The sequence below is a fragment of the Crocodylus siamensis genome, chromosome 13, assembly GCF_052110815.1.
Source record: "Crocodylus siamensis isolate JL-2025a chromosome 13, ASM5211081v1, whole genome shotgun sequence".
In the NCBI taxonomy this organism is placed as follows: Eukaryota; Metazoa; Chordata; order Crocodylia; family Crocodylidae; genus Crocodylus; species Crocodylus siamensis.
Genome location: NC_143407.1, coordinates 30115375 through 30138170, shown reverse-complemented (window position 1 = coordinate 30138170; position 22796 = coordinate 30115375). Strand labels below are relative to the sequence as shown.

The 22796-nt window shown below is 41.8% G+C and overlaps 1 protein-coding gene across 2 annotated transcripts in view; it reads left to right on the top strand.

The window, feature by feature from the left end:
* The window catches only part of WSCD1 (WSC domain sialate O sulfotransferase 1), a 54116-nt gene that overhangs the window by 2406 nt on the left and 28914 nt on the right, over positions 1–22796 (top strand). Inside the window, exons 2-4 of one of the 2 annotated variants that reach the window (XM_090026153.1) lie at positions 10156–10855; positions 16916–17030; positions 19475–19659. In XM_090026153.1, coding sequence (XP_089882279.1) covers positions 10426–10855; positions 16916–17030; positions 19475–19659 — 730 coding nt within the window. In that variant the 5' untranslated portion in view covers positions 10156–10425. The remainder of the gene's footprint in view (positions 1–10155; positions 10856–16915; positions 17031–19474; positions 19660–22796) is intronic. The other variant, XM_090026154.1, reaches the window with a different exon arrangement.

The window sequence follows — 22796 nt, the reverse complement described above, 5'->3', positions numbered from 1 at the left end:
TCAATTTCTCTGGAAAAGGGGTTGGAAAAGTTAATATATAATGATTTCTAGGATTATTTAATAGCAACATTATGTTATGTCACTCATAACCATGGGGAATTTTAGAAGGGGGAACAGTACTCCTTTCTTTAAAAGCAATGAAAACCCCCACTATAGAAAAGGTTTAGAAATGGGGTACTGGACAAGTCTTCCAGTGGACTGGGAAACTAGGAGGGAATGAGAGTGTGTGGTAGGACCAGCTCACTATTAGCCAAGCTTTTTTAAGTTAAAATCCTGGTTTGATCCCAAAGTAGCAATAACTTTGGTTTTCTGCTATACAAAACAATGAATAAAGCCACTAAGCTAAGTGGCACTGAGACAGGCTAGGGTGCTCTGAAAACAGGTCTTTTTGCTGAAGCACTTTGGACACGCACACACAATTCTGCTTCAAGATATGGTCATTACTGTTAGAGCAGCTCATTTCCACAGTATAAACCCAAATACAGTGGGTTTATACAGTATATTTATACAGTATGAACCCAAACACTTTTTAAAAGCCAATTCTAGATGAGTCATATTTCAGCATAATATTGCAACTGCTGGAAAAGTCAATTATCAGCTTATATCTTACAAACCTCTCTCACAGAAAAGTAGTTCCTTGGGTTGTTTAAAGCAAATGAGCTATTTTAATAATTCTCCTTGGAAAACATGCATTTTTGATAAAAGGGAATAGGAAAGCAGTTCAGCAAGAGACCAGACAATTTTATTCCATTTACAACTACCACAATGCAACTTCTGAAGACAACTAAGGCTCGGAATAGGGTCTATGGACCTGATACAGAAAAAACTAACGGCAGCCTATCTTGACCCCAACAGATTCTGGCTCACACCTTCAAATAGCAGGATTTTTCTTCTGAGCAGTGTTTTTGGCATTTACAATTGTTCAACTTTCTCTGAAAGCCTCCAAGAACAGTACTTTTTTCTGTTTCTTTCTAATCTTAGGTAACAACTAGTTTCTTTTTCCCTTTGATTTGGAAGGTGGGATAATGAGGAAGTTCTTTCTGATTCTTCAGATCTCAAGGAGCACGTGAGTGCAGAGGGGGAGAATGGATGCTTGGCGATGTGGACTTGATGCTCTCCTCCCTCTGATTTCTCAAAACCCCAAAGAAAAAGCCAAACATATAGCAGAAACTATTGTGGGGTGAGCTTGCTCTTTCAATTAGCAGCACTGGCAACAGCAGATGTTTCAAAGAGTTACTCAATTGTTTCAAGTTTTAAGCTCAAAACCAGCCACACATTAAAGCTTCATTTGAGGAACTGAGCTGAAATGAACAGAGCAATTCTTCCCATTCTCAATAGTTTGGGGGTTTTTTGGTCTGCTACAGTGTATGTGCGTCTATACATTGTTACATTCATCCTGGCTTTTCTCCCCAGTACAGCTTCAGGAAAATGACTATCTATATTAGAGAGACAGGCGGGAAGCCAAAAGCTATTTTTGTTAGGTCTTGAAATCATTTCCAAGCTGACTACATTTGTCCTCAAACAGAGCTGACAAAGTAGAGGAGAAGTGTACAAGAGAGATGCATTTTGCTAAAAATAATGTTGTTCAAGAGTCAGTCCCATTCCGTTCAGGTTCTGGTACAAAATATAACCTTACTGCTGTGCCAAAAGCCCAGCATTTGCAAAATCCTCCTTTTCTTTAGACAAGATCTACTACAGACAAACTGCAGCCTACATTGCATTATTGACCTAAGTTTCGGTGCTGTGCAACATTTTTAGCGACAGCCCTGAACGGAGTACAAAATTCACCTGTCAGTCACCTGACTACTATTACTGCTTTAGGTTGTCTTTTCCAGTGCCTAGGGAAAATTAATAGAACTCCCCTAAGGTTATTGTGGTTACTATTTGGCTGAAAGAGTACAATAATAATATCTTTCTTTCTTTTTTTCTTCTTTTTTTAAAGGTACTAACACAGCTGCCTAATGCGATTTCTTGTTTTGTGGTCAATAAAAAAAAGTGGCTAGCAACTGTCAGCTGAGGTCATTTTGGAAGCATATTATCGACCTGCTTTCCCTTGTAGCAACTTCTTTACAGTGTGGCCATAAATTTGGTATTATATATATGATGAAAGGACAACAAGTGCTAAAAGAAAATCAGCAGTACTTAATGCTGTAAATGCTGCCAGTCTGATTGTTAGCCCTGACAGGGCAGTGCAAGATACTAAGTGTTGAGCAATTTGGAGGTAGACGTGCAACCAACTCTCACATTGCTCCACACTTTGCACAGCTCAGCAATATTTCAGACACCACAGCTACAGAGCAAAGTCTTGAAGCGGACAAGAGTAGCAGCGCAGACGAGACCTTTAGAGAAAAGAAACTTGCAGGGTAATAACCGTGACAGAGTGACGCAGTCCATCTCCGTAACCTGAAAGAGTTAAATCTGGTATGAGACCCTTGCAGTGCAGTCCTATAGACCAAATTTGTCCCTTTCCAACATGGCTCTGGAAAGCATCCAGTCATAGGGAAGGATGCAGGGTTTCTGATGACTCTGCAGAGGACAAGACCTAATGGCTAGTCCATGATGGACCAGGAGGTAGGTGTGGGGTGAGGTGAGCTGCAGGAACAGGAAGGTTGGAACTGCTTCATTCGCCATTTCCCGCAACTAGTATGTAACAACAGTAACAAGCGCCCATTTGGTATTTGGGTTTCGATAATAAGTATAGAACAGTGCTACTGAGGCTAGGGGGTTGATGACTGAACTCTCTGGAGTCATTTTATTACATTATGTGGACCACCTTACTCTTTGGGGCCCATAGGCTCTATTATTAAACAAAAATAGGACAATAATCTAATCCTTTCCTTCCCCAACACCCCACAGCCCTCTTGTGCCATCCCAGGATGGTAGAGTGGAGTGGTCTGGACTCAACACTAACCTAAGATACTTGGTGTGTTAATGCTGGTGCCAGATTATGAGTAATCTTTTCCAGAGGTGGCTGTTTCAGTAATTGCAGAAATAATCATGGCATTGCCTAGCGTAGGAACCACACAGGACCAAATATATGCCAAGGTTCTAAAACGTTACTCAAGTTGCATGTTCTAACTTCTGGCGCATCGACAGGGCCTAAATATGGTGTTGTAAGGTGTCCCGCATGACATTTCCAGTCATGGCGAGAAGCTGTAAGTACTGGACATCTCATCAGAAACCCCCAATTACTAGAATTAATATCCTGACAAAGGCTTGCAGGTGTGGGCTATGATATGGGGCTATAGATGCCACAGGGGCTCAAACACTTGCATGGTTGTCCAAGTCTAATCATATTTCTGAACACATGAAGGTGTATCTATTATGGCTGCAGTAATTTGGACAGCGCTTTCCATATGTAGGAACATGAGCAACCCGCTACTCTGGCTCAGATCTAAGGCCCATAAGTCCAATATCACATCGCTGACAGTGGCCAGGATCAGACACTTCACAGAAAGAGAGAGGACAGTACTCAAAATACTGTAACAGTGGAAGATTAGGAATCAAATCACGCATTGGGAAAACCTCCTCTTCTTTCTTATTGACTAAATTGGGTGCACAGTTATGTCCTGAATTACATCAACTTATATCCTTTCATATACTGTGAGTAATGTAACAGTGGATGTTCTCACGGTCTATAAATGTTTTTAATTGCTTTTTCGAACTATATCAAAATCCTGCCTTCAGTGATGTCTTACAGCAAGAAGTTACTGCTTAGTTATGCAGTATGTAAACAGGCATCTCCTCCTGCAAAAGCTATTGTCTTTCAATGTCATGGACTGTCCCCTTCTTCTTGCATTATGAGAAATAAGAGCACCTGATTGATCTCCTATATGCCATTCATCATTTTTATGCCTTTGTCACATCCACCCTTATTTGCTTTGGCTCTTATCGGAACATTCCTAATCCTTTCAGTCTTGCTTCATCTGGAAAGCTCTCTATGGCTCTGCTCATTTTCATTGCCCAGCGTAAAACCCTTTCCATTTTTACTATATCTTTTTTTGAGATAAAGCGACCAGAATTGATCCCAGTCTTCCAGGTGAGGCCATCCCACAGGTGCGTAATACCGTCTATTTTCAAGATCGTATTCTACACCATGTTACACATCCGAACAATCTGCTTTTTTTGACTGGCATTGCGACTGATACTCTATTTAGGAATGTTCCAATTAGCTGGCATTAAAAACATCACTGAAAGGATCATCCCTCTGAGAATGGGGATAGGGGGACAAAATGGTCTAGTTCTATTGAGGAATGAGTTTCCCTTCCATTTTGACTCCCCCCCTCCCCCTCCCAGTTTAATTTCATTAGTTTTAAAGTGAACTCCGTGACAAAGATAAATTATATGTTTCCTATTAGCAGCTATCACTTCGTGTCCTTCTTATTCTTTACTTTTTAAAGCTAATGAACAAGAATGATGTACTTCAGTTCTTTTACACTTACTCTGGCAATATGACAATATTAACTTTATGGAATAATCAAATGACATTTTTATATGTCAGCGGCACTCCGTCGTTTCCTTGCTAAAAGGAACATGTAATATTTCTTAGCTCTACATTTGCAAGAAGTGCTGAGGTGGAATATTTTTGCCATTTGACTACAATATAGTTTCATGGCAACTACACCAAGAACAACTAAGATAATTTATGCACCTTTCACTAACTAAAGACTCACCTGTGGCATTTTAAACTTTTAAAGTAATTAGACAGAAAGGAAGCTAAGACTATGACTTTCCTATTTTCTGTTAATCCAACCAGGAAAACAGTATGTTGAATTAACTTACAGGGAATGACGACTTATTGTTGTACTGCTTTTGCATGCACATGTTTCTCACTCTAATATGGAAAAGATACAGTTGTATTAACAGTTGACTGGACACGAGCAGCACGGCCATCCTCAGACATTCAAAAACTTGTGAATCAAGCCTTACCTAGTCATTAGGGAAAAAGAAAAGCATAATATCATCTTGGGAATCCATGTTGTTTACCTACGTGGTATTGTTGACTGTTTAGTATTTAGGTTACACTTGTTTTGCATTTGCAAGTTTTTCTTTATTAGGACAAAAGCTTAGAATTTGCTTTGTTTAAGAAACAAAAGCTAGGATTCCCTCGTAATCACTTGAATTAATTTGATGCTTTGTGAAAACCTTAGAATATCCCAAGATTCATGAGGAAGACACGAATACTGGCACCAGTGCCCAAGGAGGGGTTTAACCACGTGGGTTCCTCCTTGCCCCACCCCCGCAGGTAGCCCCAAATCTGGTCTGGGGGTTCAACGTTCATGAAATTCTTGCGATTCAACTCAATTGGAGCCATGCTCATCTCCTCTGAAGTGGAACTTGTCCTTCTACATAGTTTGCAGGTCTTCCACCTTCTTTGCACTCCGAACAAACAAGTGACAAATACAAGACAAAAAAAAAAAAAAAAAAAAATCAAGATGTCCTATGTGACTGTTGAAATAAGGAAACAGACCTGACCCAACAGTGCCCTGACAGAGGCAGAAGCCACGATGTGGCTGCTTTTGCTTCTGGAGTGGAAGAGCTAGGCATCCTTCTGCAACTGGCAGCGCTGTCTCCAAGCAGGCTGGAGTTTGAACTCTGGTCCGACTCTTGCCCCCCAGACACAAGGGGCCAAACATACACTTTCTGCAAAGATATAGTGAGTATTGCTATTGAATGAACAACCTTCTCTGCCCCTACGCTCGTAGGAAATGAGTCTGCTTTCAATGGTTTGTTTTGTTAGTTTGTTTTTTACCTTGACAAAAATGTGGGCTAACTTCAGTAGAGTCAATGGAAAAATACCAACCTAAAATGGTTTAAGTGAGAGCTGAATCAGGCAAGCTGCACTGTGTTTAAGTGCAACACCTCTTTCCATTAGCACTCAGCTTCTGCAGCTGCTTCCCCAGTCTCCCCAGTTGTCCAGTGGTTCTCTCAGAACTGTAATTTAGCTTATAGTACATTGCTTTAATAGTATGCCTCTGTTACACAGCTGCAGGGAGAAGGCTGAAATGGTGTATTCTTCCAGAAATAAACCTTCCCTGTGATCAGCAAACACAAAGAAATGCAGGTGCACACAGTTACTTTGTTGGACAGGTGTAAGACATTTTAAGCAATATGTTGTTAACCGTGACTTCCCCTCGGCATCTCTTTTCAGATTCACTGGGCCTTGTTACACCTTATGCTGCGAGCTGCACAAATGTTGATCAGTGTTAGTGACAGCTTAGAGTTTAGAGCAGTCGCACCCTGAGTCTAGAAACCTTCTCTGACTGTCCCCCACCTGTACAGCTATGATTTCCCACTAGAAGCCTGGTGAGCAGGGGCAGGACTAGGAGCCGTAGTTGCAAGTTAACACTGCGGGGCGGGTGAGCCAGGACAGGCTTCTATCCCTGCTCTATGGGTGGCGACCTGAGAGATCCTGGGATACTGGAGGACTTTAGCTTGGGCAGCACATCTGTGGGGACTGGCCACACCCTAATGAAACAGGAGCTGGGTTATGCAGATCAGAGATGATCCTGTCCTGGCGTGGCATAACTTTAAGCTGCATAACGAGTGCTTAACAGGGGCAGGCAATATGCAGCCCATGGGCCAAATACAGCCCGCCAAGTCATTCTATTTGGCCCATGGGGTCCCTAAAAATTTCGAAAATAAATATTTATCTGCCCTTGGATGCTTGTTATGCAGCCCTCAATGGTTTGCCAAAACTCAGTAAGTGGCCCTCCGCCCAAAATCATTGCTCACCCCTGGCTTAAAACCACTTTAAGGTGTAAGTGTGCAAACAACATGGGGGTTAGAGCTCCAGGAGCCACCCAACATTACTGTGCAACAAGGCCCATTGTTATTTAGCACTTGAGCAGGGTGAAAGGTTTTTGGCAAATAGCAAATTCACTGAACAATTGATTTTGGGGGATACCAACCTTTTTTCATCAGTTGAATGTAAATCTGACAAACTGTTTTGGCTGAAAGAAGGAAGGATACGAGGAAATGTGAACCATTTCCTTTTCAAAACTGACACCTGGTGATTTTTGTTTCAAAATGAGGTTTCGTTTTAAAATAGACCCAACCGTTTTTAAGCATAAACATTTAATTTCCGGGTTCGGCAAGACATTCTAGTCAACCCAAAACATACACATGTTCATATTCATTCAGGGGCTGAACTGAAAAACGAGTTGATATCTATCATCAGTTCAGCCCCTGAACCAACTCCTCCAGCCTTAGCACAGTTCCCCTCAACACGAGTGAGTACGAGTTGGGATCTCCCTGTAAGTCCCATCTTGGAAAATGTTTATAGGGTTAGATATGGTTTGGGGTGTATTGCCTCTAAACAGAACAGCAAATAACACACATGTATAGCTAGGACAGCAGGTAGGAAAATAAGAGATCTGGTGTCTACTGCTGGTTCTGCTCTGATTGGAGATGTTGGTAAACCTTCTCTGTGCCCCAAGCTGCCCATGAGGCTGTATCAATGAAAGGTACTAGGGAGGAATGAGCTAGTGTCAACTAGCAACGTTTTTTTTTGCTCATCAGAGATATCCGTTTCATGTTGTATCCTCTGCAGTGCATTTTATGCAGGTTCTCTCACTCTGCTTTGGCTTTTCAGCATTTCATCACCTTGCAACCAGGTTTCTTCCTGAATAATCAAATTAGCAATGAAACCTTGAATTAAAGATTAATAATTGCAAATACATTAAGTCTATCTAAGCACATATCATTGTGAGGGAGAAAAAGAAAAGATCTCAAAACATTTGACTAATATGATGGCAACAATCATTGCTTTAACAATGAGGTTCTATAGCAATGAATGCAAAAGCACATTAATAAGCGCAGCTAATGAAGTCTTTGCTATGAATAACAAATGGTACGATGAGTGCTTGTGTGTTCAGGAACTGGCCACAAGGGTGTGCCTTACCCGACTAATATCCGCATTGACTTTATCTTGAACGTAATACGGTTCGACGTTTGTCACAATTTCCCTTAAATAGCTATGATATGCACCCACTTTTTATTTTTCTTTTTTTTAATTACACCAACTCTTTAGGAAACACCACAGAAGCTCCAAGCGTTTGAATAGCATGCAGAAGTAATGAATCAAATGGCTGTTGGGTGATTTACAGTGCTCCTTCACCGCAACTGTAACTAGCAATTTGTAATATTTAATTATAGATAATTTTCCCTTCATCTATCTAGGTACTTATGACCCCCATTACTGTCGTTTCTGAGCACTCACAGCATTGATCAAAGTTTCTAAATAATTTCAGTATTAAGGATCAGTTCTTCAGCTGGCACAAAGAGTAGCTCCTTTCACTTCAATGGAGCCACGCTGAGATTCATCAGCTGAGGAGCTGGCCATAAACAGTTTATTAAAGCATGCTGCATCTTTGAGCCCATCAAATCGGTTGGATCTCTTAAAAGTTTGTCAGCTGAATTCTGGATGAGAGATGCAAAGTTTTACACTTAGAGGTGGAAAGATAATAAGGCATGCTTAAGCTTGATATTGGAAGGAAATTGAATGGTGGATCTGAACGGAGCAAATTCTGTCCACATTTCCACGTTACTCGGCCCCCTGGTATTAGGAATTGGACGTACTGATTCTGACCAAAGAGCTTTCTAAATCAGGACAAGCAGAGGCAGCTTGATTTCCAAAGCTGGAATGCATTGACCCGTCTTCTTGGGCCAACCTGCTGGAGAGCAAAAGGTTGAGAGGAGGGGTGGGAGTGCAGGGGCCACACGCTGGATAAAGAGAAGAGCTGGTCAGTTCAGCTGCACTATGGTTTCTTTGGAGTTTGATTTATTTTGAAATGGCTGGCTTTTGTTAGATGAGTCATTAAACAGCACAGAGATGAGAGGATAAGAAAATGGAAACATTACAGGGAACGAGAGGAATCTTATGTAATGACCTTTTTTTTGTTTTAGCTGAGCGTGTTTACTTATACCTCTAGTATTTAAATTAGGGATGGAAGAGAAGGAAAGGATACTTGCGGGCAGTGTGTTTCCTTTGCCAGGTTTCTAAGGGTGCACCCCCAAACGCAAGTTAAACAAGAGCCATAATATTTTCTTTTCAGGGACACACTGCTTTTTTTCTCAGTGCTTTCCTAGTTGCACAGAGGAATGATTGACCAGAAGCCCAGGAAACGTCTGGCAAGATGCCAGCTTTTATTTGTTACAGGAGGTTAAAGGTTACCTAGAGCATAAAAGAGCTTTTTCTTGCTTGGACAGTCCCATCACTGTGTACATCAGCATAACTAACAGCCCTGGCAAAACCCAGAAGCTGTCTAGAGACTTCTGGCAAACTCTAAAAGCTGGTTCTAAAAAAGAAAATATAAGATTCCACTAATTTAAATCTATGCACTTATATACACCCACGCTCATCCACAGAAAACAGCACAAAAGCATACACAACCTTAAATTAGTGAGATCCTTACTTTGTTTGAAAGTTTGGCAAATAGCTCAATACATACAAAAACGCATACAAATATATACGGGAACCAGAGAGAGCCTTTCTAATATAAAGCCTCATTTTATTGTGCTTCTTAGAGATTAATAATTATTCTCTTATCCTTTGAGAGCTGATGCCATTTCATTTTTCCCCATACACCCACACTGCTGTTTCCTTCTGATCTAGATTTGTAGCTTAGCTACTGTTCCACTAAAAAAGAAAGTATCCGATAATACCGTCCTATAAAGATGCCTATAATGTCTCTGCCTGTTCCTGTCTGTAACAAAGAACGAAAATGTCAGCTATTTACAAAAGGAAAATAAAGAACTTGCTCTTCCAAACAGCCCAGGGAGAATATCCTAATCATGAAGGTGTTTCTTGTGTGTTTCAAGTTAAAAAGGAAGGAAAAAAAGCAAAACTGAAGATCTGAAACTAGCTTCTGTTTAATCAATCATCCTTATAGGATTATTGTCTTTAAAGTGTGTAATTATAAACAACAGATGGGAGAAATGCTTAGCATAAAGAAGAGAGAGGCAAAGCAGCTCAGCATAAAGAAAAGAGAGGGAAAGGAGCTCAGCATGTTGACAAGTGTTTACTGTTTGGATCTGATCTGTGTGCGCATGTGCATTTGAATCGGAACCAACTGTGTGTGTATGCATGTGTCTATTTGGATCTGAACCAACTCTGTGTGTGTGCACATGTGTGCGTGTTTCTTCACAATACAGGTTTCCTCTCTTCCTGGAGTCTGATGTTACGAGGTGCGAAAGACTACCATAATGGAGCTCTTCCAAAGTTCTTCTGAACTCCATCAGCTGCCCAGAAACCCTCCAGTTCTCCGGATATAAGCATCATGCCAGTCTTGCCGCTGTTGATGCCAAAAGAGTATTTTTGCACGTTAAAGTGGTGGGATGAACTTATGGGAGGGACTAACCCACATTCCAATGGTGATTCAAGGGCCGTTCTGAAGGCGTGAAGTGCCTAGCTTCAGCAAGGGCATGGCCAAAGCTTTTTTCAGACTACAGAAGTTTCTTCGGCGGACCCAGTTTCTGCTCTTCTTTCTCACAGCCGCGTATCTAATGGCTGGCAGCCTTCTCCTGTTACAGCGGTCCCGCTTGGTTATTCAGCAGGGAGCCCGGGGGACCTCAAATAGCCAGGCTGTCCCACTTTCAGACGTTATGATAGGAGTTGGAATCCTAGACACCACCAGAGCACTGCAAAACCCTCACTTGAGTCCTAAGTTTCTGGTAGGTGTGAATGTGCTCCACGACTCTTCTTCAGACCAGAGGTATGGGCCACGGTGGCTCATGTCTCGAAACTCAGAACTGAGGCAGTTGAGACGACGCTGGTTTCACAGGTTCATGAATGAGCAAGAACCCATGCAAGCAACAGGATCTGAGGTGATGAAACACAAAGCTGAAAACAAAGGTAAGGGACTTGTCCCAACTTTGCTGTTGTATCCGTCTATCGCACCCTCATGAAAGACCTGGTTTTAGGCAAAGAGTGACATGTTTCTCAACTTGTAAAAGTAGTCCAACTGCTTACAGAAAGCGTGCTTTTGTACTGCTGGAGTATTTGCAAGCCAGTTTCTAAGCAAGTGTACGAGCCATGACATTTATCATTCTTACATCCTCACTCATCGATTTTCCCCTTCTTCCAGAAACAGAATAATTGAATTTAATGGAAACCTCTCTGATGAAAGACAAGGCCAATTGCAATTAAATATTTGACCATAAATGAAAAGATGCTCACAAGCAGCTCATTACTGAATGTTCCTAGTGGTATGGAAAGCACTGCATGCCTATCTTTCTCTCTCTCATATACACACACACACACACACACACACTCTCTCTCTCTCTCTCTCTACCTTGCTGCTGGTGCACTTTTCCCTGAATGCTTTTCTGGCGAGTTAGATATCACTGATCAGATTCATTTTTCCTTTTTTCTTTGAACAAGTGGAGTTGACAATTCTTAAAATGGGTTCTCTCTCCCAGACCAGGGATAGTATTAAAACTGGAGTTGTATTGAATTAAGAACCCCAAACACCAGTATACGTAGCATCACACAAGTCTGCCTACTGGGGTTGAGACTTTCCAGGGTACAGCAAACACTGCTGCAGCGAATCACACGTATGGTGTGCAGGTCTGTCCTCCTCCATCTCCCACAAGCTCTTCAATCTTTAAAGGGACATGTCACAAGTAAGTGTAACCCTGGCATTCCCTTCAAGTGTTACATAAGTACCATGTAAGCCAAGAGAAAATCCTGGAAGTGACTTGGCTGGGTGGGTAGTATAAGTGTTACTGAAAATTCACATGACAGCAGGCTGAAAGGAGAACATTAATGCATTAATGTTTTTGATCCTTAAAGGCTACCATCCGCATCAATATAAACTAAACTAAACCCATTTTGCTATGGGTCTGATCATGTTAAGGAATAAAAACCATGAGCTATCCCAGTGAACTCATTGGAGAAACTTGAGTGAGAGTGCAGCTCAGCATGAGGAAGGCCCGAACTACAGCCTGGACAACTCAGGACAATTTCCTTGGAGCAGATCGTGCCCAGATCGTATATAAACCATCCATGAACAAAATCTCTCGCACAAGGGCTCACTGGGGCTAAGGCAGTTATCCATCAAAGTGGGGTTTTCAAGTGCACCGAAGCAAGTTGGGAACCTACGTCTCATCCATTTGCATTGGAGCTAGTTGCCTAACCACCATAGACCCTCTTGACAATCCCACTCAGGGCCAATCTTGGTCTTTAAAAGTCTAAATGCCTCTGAAATTTCTCCATAAGAAGCAACAAAGGCCCCCTCTGAATTCTGCAGGCTCTGAATCAGGTGCTAATACTGCCAATGCTTCTCCAGAACAAGGCCAGAGACATAATGCCAGCCACATTAAAGAAATAGTGTTAAATGCTTACAGGGAAAGAGCAAGGTTTGATCAGGTATGTTCTGAGCAGTCTGCAAGTGATAGAGGAGCCCTGCTCAAAAGCTGTACTATGAGTAATAATCACATGGACTTGAGTGGTTGTCACCAGGTCACTGTAGACTAAAGAAGGGAACAGTCATAATATGGTACATGGAAATCACCCTCTTGCCTTACACGTTGAGCATGCTGTAGTCATTTGCAGCAAGGGCAAAATTCTTGTTGTGCATGTCTACTACAGTGCTACACATATACACTTGGACTTTCAGTATGCATAGACAAGCACTTCTTTTCCTTAACCATGTAAAACTAAATGACACAGGGTGCCACTACAACCCCACAAAGTTGGCACAGATTAAGATAAGGCACTATCAGCAGCAGTGCAAGGATCTTTGGTACCAACGACCCTAGCTCCCCCTTGCCAGGATTCACAACCAGGTACAGCCCCACTAGATCTTGGCTGTCCAGGGGAGGGCTGTGTTCTCCTTTATCACCACAATAAAGCAATAAAGGCATAGAGAAAAGGGATTCTGAATAAAAATAGACACCACATACAAACATGCTCTTCATTTTGTTGATTAATGGCATCAAAAGGAAAATGATACCACAGGAAAATATTTTTTTTTTTGGTGGGAAAAGTGCCTAGCAGCAACACCCACTGGGTGCATTTTTGGAACCTGAAACAAAAAAAGTTTGCGTTAATGATGCGTGACAGATCAATCAAAACAGAGTGGTGAGAATTATCAGGAACACAGAGAAGCAGTTTGCAATACTGCTGGGGGGCTTTCCCCCCCCACAAAGCTTCACAACCCACTGGTTTGGGCTGTGAAGACAATAAGGCCATAAATGGATTTTGAATCAATTGAAATGCAGCAGCCTGCATGACTATGGACTTGAGATTCTCACAGTACACCCCAGGCTACCACGAAACAAAAGCATGGGCATTCCTTACACTTAAGGTTGACCCAAACTAATGACTGATCTAATAATGTACCCAGAAAAGTTGACAACACCCACAAAGGAAAGATCTGAGTCTCCTTTCACTCACAACAAGGAGATGCTGGTCTAGCTCCATTGCTTCCAGGACAGTTATTTCTGATCACTACTGGTATCATCAAGACCCGACTGAAAAGTGGATCAAGGATGGTGCAATGTTTAGGTGCTGACTTGGCACTGGGCAGACCTCCAGTTATGCCCTGGTTTGCTACAGACTTCCTGTGTGATGCTGAGCATGTCATTTGATCATGCATGATTCAGTTCACCATCCATAAACCAGATGAGGGGTATTGCAAAGAAAAATGCATTATGGATTATGAGGCACTCTGATGCCATGGTAGTGGAGGCCTTATGAGCATCTATCTAAGGTTAATAGCATACTCTTCTACATTGACCGACAATTTTTCTAGGAGCTATTCAAAAGCCTAAACAGCTGTGTAGGGGACACATCAGCTGAATACATGAGCAAGCTCACATGCTATCAGATAAAGCTGAGGAGGTATATGCAAATAACACCTCTGCTTTAAGGTGATGAGATATTTTATTGGAAGGAAGTCGCTAGGTGAAGCTGAAACTTCAGCAGGCATTATAATCACTGAGTATTTCATTGCATCTTGGAAGGGATCCACAAAGAAATAAAGAGCCCATAAGTTTACTAGGAGAAGAAAAACGAAATCGAACGCTGTGCATGGAAAGTTTAATTTGTAACTGATAACTATTTCCAAAGACATCCCAATGCTTGTTAACAATGCTGTTATTAATAGTCATTTCATGTTCACGCAAAGATTCAAATGATGCATGTTCAAATGAACATAACTCAGTGAGATGTAGCAATAAGTAATCCTTTGGCTCCATTTCAGCTTGCAATTATAACTTAGTGAGGCACTAGATTAATGTCTGGTACAGGCGCTGGCCTAAACTCATTTTATGGATATTTTCAAAATGAATATAAATTTAAAATATTAAGAGCTGCTTATTCAGTAAGGCTGAAATTTTTCAAAAGGAGCCTACGGGTAAAGTTTTCAAAAGTGCTTTACTGAGTCAAAAGCCTAAGTTCCATTTTCACAAGTGACTTATGGGTAAGATTTTTCAAAGGTTCACAGAAGCAGGTAGGTAAGTGCCTGGTGGGATTTTCAGAAACAGGTTAGGTAATTCAGAGCCTCAAAGAAGTTAGGAAAAGGTTCTGCTTAGATTGCCTTTGAAAACACCACTATGTGCCTACATGCAGTTTTTGGTGCCTGAGTGAATTTTTGAAAACATCACCCCCTTAGGACAAGGCATCCCCATTCAAGGATGAGGTGGGCCTATTTCAACATAAACTTAGGCTAAGGAATGCTTCTCGCTATGTGCTTGCACAGCGTCTGGTACAATGAGGCCTCTGAGTATTATTTTTAATACCAAAAATAATTTGGTTCTGTTCAATAGACAGTATTTCTCAGGTACGATCACAGTTTATAGGATGCTGTATAATAGATCACATTGATTAGTTATAATTTTTTGTTCCATTCCTCATGACTCTATATACCTGACAGACAACTGAGATATTGTCACTAAAGTGCCATTATATTAAATGACTGTGTGAAGTCAAATTTAGATTGATAGATGAGGTTATAAATTAGATGTTGATAAGTGAATATAAGATAGTTTCATACATTGTAAGGCTGGAAGGGACCTCAGAAGATCATAGTTACCGGAATTCAAAGCGACGTAAACTGCTCCTGGAATCAGGTACAATGTTCCTTAGCTTAGCTTCCCATACACCGACTGTGAGCTTGGTGCACCAGCCCCAGACGTTACATTTTCAACTGCAACCGGGTGGAATCAAAATCACTGAAATCAGAAGTTTCCAGTGAAATAAGAAAATTCTTATTGCAGGTGCATAACTCACATCTCATTAACAGCTTATTGTGGGTGTATATTCACAGCTTGTGAATTTTCTAATTGCATGTTTGCAAATTACCAATGTGCAGTTCTTTGAAACTACTGTGGTGTTTGTAATATTTAAATCTTTGATTTATTTTCTTAGCTCTAAAGTCTATTAGAGTGTTGAGTGGCTTATTCTTATTCTTTCATTTGTTATCAATTCCAAACTTATACTCCCCTTCCTTTCTACAGCTTACATGCTACTTACATTGTCTAATATTCCCATTTTCATCTCACGGCTTCCAGAATCAAATTTCCTTCCCTCCTTTATACTTTAATAACTCCATGTATTTAAATATGTTATTGTACATTATAAGGTAGCTCCATATTTCTTCCAGTGATGAATTCTTTTCAGTGGAATGGGAAAGAAAAGCTTTTTATGTAGTTTATAACTGATGGCAAAAAATGATGTTTAATATAGATTTCACAGACATTAGGACTGGAAGGGACCTTGGAAGATCTTTGAGTCCAGCCCCCTGCCCCAGAAGCAGGAAGCCAGCTAGGTCATAGGATCCCAGCAAGATAAACATCATATAGGATGCAGTCTTGTTCACATGCTAAGCAAAGTGTGATGTATTTAATAGGACTTAATGATGACGATAGAGAACGGTGGTGTAACATGGTGGAGAGACTTCTCCACAGTTAAGACTAAGCCGACTGACCCAAAGCAGTTACAAGGGGGAATTCACATGGCAGCAAAGGGCCAACACAACCCATTCAACTGCAAAAAGGGAAACAAGGTCACTTGATCCCAGCTCTCTTTCCTGCCCAGAGCAGGGGGTCGGACTTGATGATCTAATAGGTCCCTTTCGACCCTAGAAATTGATGAAATCTGAGGGTACCATGTTGCACTCTAGTGATCTGTACCTGCTACAGTGGTACCCAGGTGACAGAGGCTTTTGTAGGCAGGGACAAGTTAGATGCTGTGCAAATTTGTTGTAGGGGCTTAACCCAGCCCAGACCCAGATCCAGACTGTGCCTCCAGCAGGGAGAAGGAGGGGCAACATGGAACTAGATGCAGAGTACAGGGGACATGGAAAGAGGCAGGAGGTGTTCCAAGGAGACGGGGTGATGGAGAATGACCAGATGAAGCAAATACTAGCAACACAGAGGCTGAGGAAAAAGTGGGTAAGGGACAGGGAAAGGCAGGAGCTTTCAGGAAGGATAGTATTTCTCTTCTTTCCTTTTCTTTGCTTTCCACTGTTCTCTCCCTCCATATCTTACCTGGTATAAACTCCCCTGACACATACGCTGTGCTTTGCATCTTATTGCTACAGTGTGCAGGAAGTTTCAGGGCGGGGGGCTTTCATCAATAGGCCCCATCAGGTCTCAAAAGTACATTCTCCTCATATGAGCCTCACCTCCTAATCATAACCACTTTCTAACCATGTTGGCACTGCCATATAATCCAGCATCCCACCTAGCCAGATCCCCCTTCTCCACACACCCTACCCCCACATTTAAACTGACCTTCTTACAACAAACCATTTCTTACAACATTTTCAGTCAACCTTACTGGTATATGCATTAGTCATGGCTACCAACCTGCTGTTATTGCCCTTCAAAAGAAAAACTAAGGGCCTTGAATTTACATTTGAATGTTCCGTATGTATAAAATTATCTCTAACCATTTCGTGCACTTTAGGCACTTATATTGGATGCTTCAGTGATGATTCCAGAGAAAGGACAATGAAGGGAGCTGTGTTTTATGACTTAAGAAAAATGACAGTATCTCACTGTCAGGAAGCGTGTGCTGAGAGGTAAAGTGATGTTTCTGACTGTACTTGTATCTGTTTGCTGATAACAAAGGGAATTGAACTCAGAAGGGGAAAGAACTCCCTTATGTCCAAGAGGAGACTTGTAGCTAAATGGGGTTACCCCATACCTCCAAGAAAACCTGGATGAGGTGGGTTGTTTTGGGTCCCCCCATTTACAGTGGAATAGTTATTTCATGGTTGGTATGCTAGTTTGACTTTAAAAAGTCCCCACTGAAGAAACGTATGCAACTACACAGGCCTGGAAAAGCTCTCAGGCCTGATCTATAGTTAAGCAGAAGGCAGGGTAAATATGCATCTTAGACTACCTAGCTAAGATCTCTTTCTTTCTAGTCCATTGAGGTAAGCCATAAAGATATATAGATATTAGATATAGATCTATAGATCTATAGATATATAAGCATGTGTCTATTTTTATTCACAATCCTTTTCTCTATGCCTTTATTGTTAGGGCAATGTGGTGATAAAGATGTAGATATAGATATCTATATGGAGATTATATCTATACCTATAGATCTCTAGATAGAAACAGAGATAGCATAAGCTTTTGTGAACTCAAGTTCACTTCATAACATGCTGTGAAAGGACAAGCATTGACCAGTGTCTAAAGTGGAGCGAGTGGTACAAATAAAAAAGGTGGGAAGGGAGCAGGGAAAGAAAAGGGGCAGCAAACAAGAAAAGAAGCCATAGGAACAAAAGAGTCACAAAAACTAACTGTGGTAATGGGACAGGAATCCATAGCCCCCCATTTAAACCAGACTTAACACAATCCAATCTGTAGATAACTCTTGATCATGCTCAAAAACTGGCTTTTAACATTTTGCTGCCTGAGCCTGACTTTAGACTAATACGGCTAACTGCCTCTCATTGATCTATAGTCCAAATTGTAGCCCTTGTTAATGGGACTAAGGGGTGGGGGCATAAGCACCTGGGGTCAGGTTGCACAACATTCAGTTGGGATACTTTATGGCTTACCTCAGCCCTGGAGCAGGTGAGCAAGGAGAGGGCAGAAAAGCATCAGAGCCTTGGCTTCAGTTCCTTGCTAACTGACTAGATGAGCTAGGGGTGAATGAATGAAGGATAATTTATGACTAGTTAAACTACTTCAGCAGTTTTCCTGATCCCAAGGGCAAGATGAAGGGGAAGAACGGCTATTCAAAAAGTGCATCTATGAAGCATATTGACCCTTACTCTTTGGGCGATACCATTTACATGCTTCCCAGGGCTCACGATACTGCTCAGCCATGTGATGTTGTCTCTGCAGAGAATAGTTGGAATACTTTAGGGGTTGCTCAGGATTAATTGGGTGCCTATGAAAACTTCACTCAAGACCAGGAGCTCATGGTAGACTTGGGAGACGTGGAAAGGATACCCCACATACAGCACGGACCAGTTTACTTGTGCTCATATTGCCACTTGATGCCAATGGCAGCTGCAGGCATGAAGCACTTTTGAAGGTTGAGCCAATTGTTCAAAACACATGCATATATATTGACATGGTATTTAAAGCCCAAATTGTTCACCTTCTCCAATGCATTTTTGTTAACCTGTAATGATGATTATGGTAGCAAACTTTATATGAGACATCAGATGCAGACCAAAGAAGGGATATGCATCCTTTTTGGTGGTCAGCGTGGGACTCCCTTCACAAATCAAGTATTTTATTAATTTTTGATGGAAGGTGTGATCCCTTATTTTGAATACCTGTGAGTTGGGGGAAATGAGCGTCTCTGAGTCAGTGTTATCCAAATCACACCTGCACACTGGTGTGGGCACAAGAGAATCTTCAACCTTGAGAGAGAAACTTAAAGACTTTGCCTTTATAGGCCATCATTTGGTATCACCAGTTAGATGCCATCGATGCTAGCATTAACTTCCATGCAGCAAGGCACACATTTGAATTTTTAAAATAGACTGCCGTCAATCCAAGTGGATTGTCATTTCATGCTTATTAGGGAAGCTTCTTCATCTGCAGCCACTGCTCACTGAAGCTGTGAGTTTTGTACCTTGAAAGAGACTGCAAGCCTTTCATCTATTATTCAAGTAATAGCCAATTCTTTTTGTTTTGTTTTGACCATCTGAAAATTACTTGGCTGGATCCAAAGTGCTTTCTGATAAAAGCTAGTTACAGCAGTTTATGAAATGGACTTCTATGTCACTCTAAGTAGCCATTAGTACTTTCTAAGAAGCACTGCATCCGAGATGTTAAAACATCAGTGCCCTGGGGGACATTGAATGGTGCCTAGCAAAACTGCCTGCCTTTCACAGTCATGCATAATGCTGTCCACTTTTTTAACAGTTGCATTTCTGGGATGGAGGAGGAACGGTCCCTGGGTAAAAGCTGCTAAGCTTCTCAAGTGCACTGGTAAACGTTGGGATGAACCTATATTGAAGCTACTGTTTTCTCCCCCCTCATCCCCCTCCACCAGGGCCTACACCTTTGCTGGCTTAGAATATGGTGCTGAATGTTACTGTGGGAACAAGCTCCCAGTGAACATCGCCAAGCCAGAGGAGTGCAATAATGAATGCAAAGGAGAGAAAGGCTCCATCTGCGGAGGAGTGAACAGGCTTTCTGTCTACAGAGTGGAGGAACTAAAAGCAGGAACAAAACAAAGTGAGTGATACAAAGCTATTCCCAAGTCTTTCTTCCCAGCCAGGGACAGAGTATTCAGTGCAGTGGCTTGTACAAAGTTCATCCAACTAAGCGGCCTCAGAGATGAATGTTAATAAATACTTCTTGTTCCACCTTCCCATCCCACCCCAGAGACCTGACCTGTGGGGTTTTAAATGTGGTGAATGGCAACTGACCACAAAAATTGGATAGCTCTTATGGATGGTGCAGGTAATTTGGTTCACCAACACAGTTTGACCATATTGGTATTCAGGAGGAATGGGAAGTATCTGACTTTGCAGCATCACTTTTGCTACGTAAAGAAGCAGAGTAACCATAGGAACCCATAAAACAGTGCGGAATGATTGTCACTTCAATAAGATTTCATCTCCAAAAAAAAAGAAAAAAGAAACCCCGCACCCCACCAAAAGCCCATTATGCATTCATGCTTAGAGGGTGAAGAAGAATTATATCAGAAACAAAGCCTGAAACCTCTCTTCTGCAAACAGCACAAAGAAAACATGCATCAATACCATCCTTAACCCACACTTTATCTTAAGCAAAATCAATAGAGTTTCACACACACAGACTTCCAATGGCAGAAGAAGGATATGAGCAGGCATGTATCTCTTTTAGATGAGAACTAGAAATGATGTCAGCCACAAGGTTTTGCTAGGTCCTAACGACTCTTGTTCTACCAGTGGCTGAGATTTCGGTCAGATTTTTGTTCAGTTTTGACCCAATGTTTATTCTATTTGCCACTCAATTAGGATTTATTGTGAGAGAGAAAAAATAGATAAACCTCCAGGCCAACACAAAGCACATAAAGTGTCTAAACAGTTGAGCAATCTGTACTTTTACCAAGCTTATGATTCCCTGAGGATCTTATTTGCTGAGAACAAACACCAAGTCCTTAGGTTGTAGCATCATATATGGTGTTTCATTGCTTCTCAAAGAGGAGTCAAGGCCTGTACAATTATGCACCCAGCTACATATAAATTATATATCCAAGGTACACAAGCCTAAATTGCTAGTGTCAAGCTGACAGGCACTTTGGCAAGCTTCCCGGGGTTTTGCATCACTGTTTAAATCTGCGGCATGTTAAAAAAAAATGCCATTTCACAAGAAAAGACTAGATTCACTTTTTCTTCTTAAGTATTAGTGAACTACAGAGGTGGAGAATGATGCACTGGGCGAGACTGACATCTCGCTCACCTTGAGTAATACTTGTCATCTAACTCTTTGAATGCCCTTATTAATATTAGCAAGGCTACTGGCTAAGCATGGGACTATTCAAGCTGAATGTAGTCCTGAAAGCTGTGTGAATCAAAGAGTGATCCACAGAGAATAAGCCATTGAGCATGTCTCATACACCATGTGGCAAAACCTCTCAGCCTCCTTCCCTACTGTTTTGGTTCCTTACCTGCTAGAGAGTCAGGAGCGGAAGGAGGTTAGAAGCGTCTGGTGGAATACCTTTCCACTGGAAAGTGAGGATTCAACCAAGTGTGGACTTTAAGGAGCAACATAGTGCTACCTACATTTTCACTGAAAACCAGGCGGGAAGGTCACCCTTGTTTCCTACTCACAAGTCATTCATGTGTCCAGTTCCCTGGGCTCTCAAGCTCTTCAGCAAGCCCGGGGCCCTGGCCACCTGCTGACCAGGCTCATCAGACCCCAGACTACCCAGCACTCAGGCTTCTTTGCCTCTGCTTGGACAGACTAGCTAAAACAGATTGCCACGCAGGAAATGTTCAACCCATTTGGGTCTTCTGAAACAAAACTACAAAAAAACCTCTGCATCTCCTGAAGAAAATGTCACACTTCCAACTTTTGCTTCCAATTCTGAAAGAAAAGGAACTGGCAAGTGTGACATTTTCTGGGGAAAACAATTTTGGGTCCCATGCAGCTGCAATCAGAAGATAATTCAGTCCTCATGGCTCAGTTACTCTTGGCATGTTTGATGAACATTACCACCAAGAAAGCGTTCTGGCTGATTTTTGCAACCAGGTGAAGAGCTCAATTTGTGTACATTTGCCAGCAGATTTGCACCCACCTAGGTAAAAAAATAAAGCTTTAGTGAGGAAACTATTTGCACTAGTCTTGTCAAACTAAGGTGCTTATACTGAGGAATCAAAAAACCCCCAAAACAAAACAGCTTAATATCCCAACCTGTTAGAACCCTATGAATTCCACTGACTTCACTGAAAGCTAAAGGTCAGTCATAAATAGGCAACTACATAATGAGCACATTAGAATTATAGATAAACGTAGTGTTATCTCTACATAGTCTCTGATCGATTTGCAGAAAAACATAAAAATGTAAAACAAAATAAACTAGTCAGCAATAAGTTGCAAGGCTGACATCCGCTATCAACAGAGGCAAATGGAAGTGCAGTTTAAGGGAGGCACAAGCCTTCTGCTGCCCTCTGCACCTAAATGAATTTCTCATAGTATTATGATCAGATATTCCTCATTGTAAGGGAAATCAGCACAGAATCCCACCCTCTTTGTACCAGCGGCTGCCATCCAGGACACAGCTTGGTGCAGGGGGCTGGACCTGATGATCTTCCGACGTCCCTTCCAACCTTACAATCTATGGATCTATAAGCTCCTGGCCCTTGAGCTCTGAGCAGAAGCCTCAGGTTATGAGCTTGATCACTGAATCAACAGATTGTTACTAATGTGCATCCCCCTCCTGTGATTTGGGATCATCACCAGCTCACATTGTTTGGGGGAGGCTCTTTAGGATTATAAGCAAGAATGAATGTCTTCTACAGGGAGCATATGATGAACTAGACCTGAAAGGTAGCACGACAGCTTCCACCTTGGTGCACACTGAAAGCACAGGCAGACACCTCTGGAGCTCAAAAAAGCACGAGTCTCTGAAGCTCAGAGCTGCAAGCCTACAACTGTCCAGCTGAGAACTGGAAAGGACTCATTCCTGGGACTGGGCACAACAAGGGATGCATAACTTTCCAGGAACCTGTGGTTCCCAGTAACCCTTGTTGTAGCAACATATGCTGAGAGAATTGCCAAGGTATGGACTATACAGTGCCGAGTACAGCACAAAAGCTTATAGAGAATAGAATAGCCCATCATTTTCCAAGAGGCAGAATTTGGTTGTGTTTACAGCTTTCACC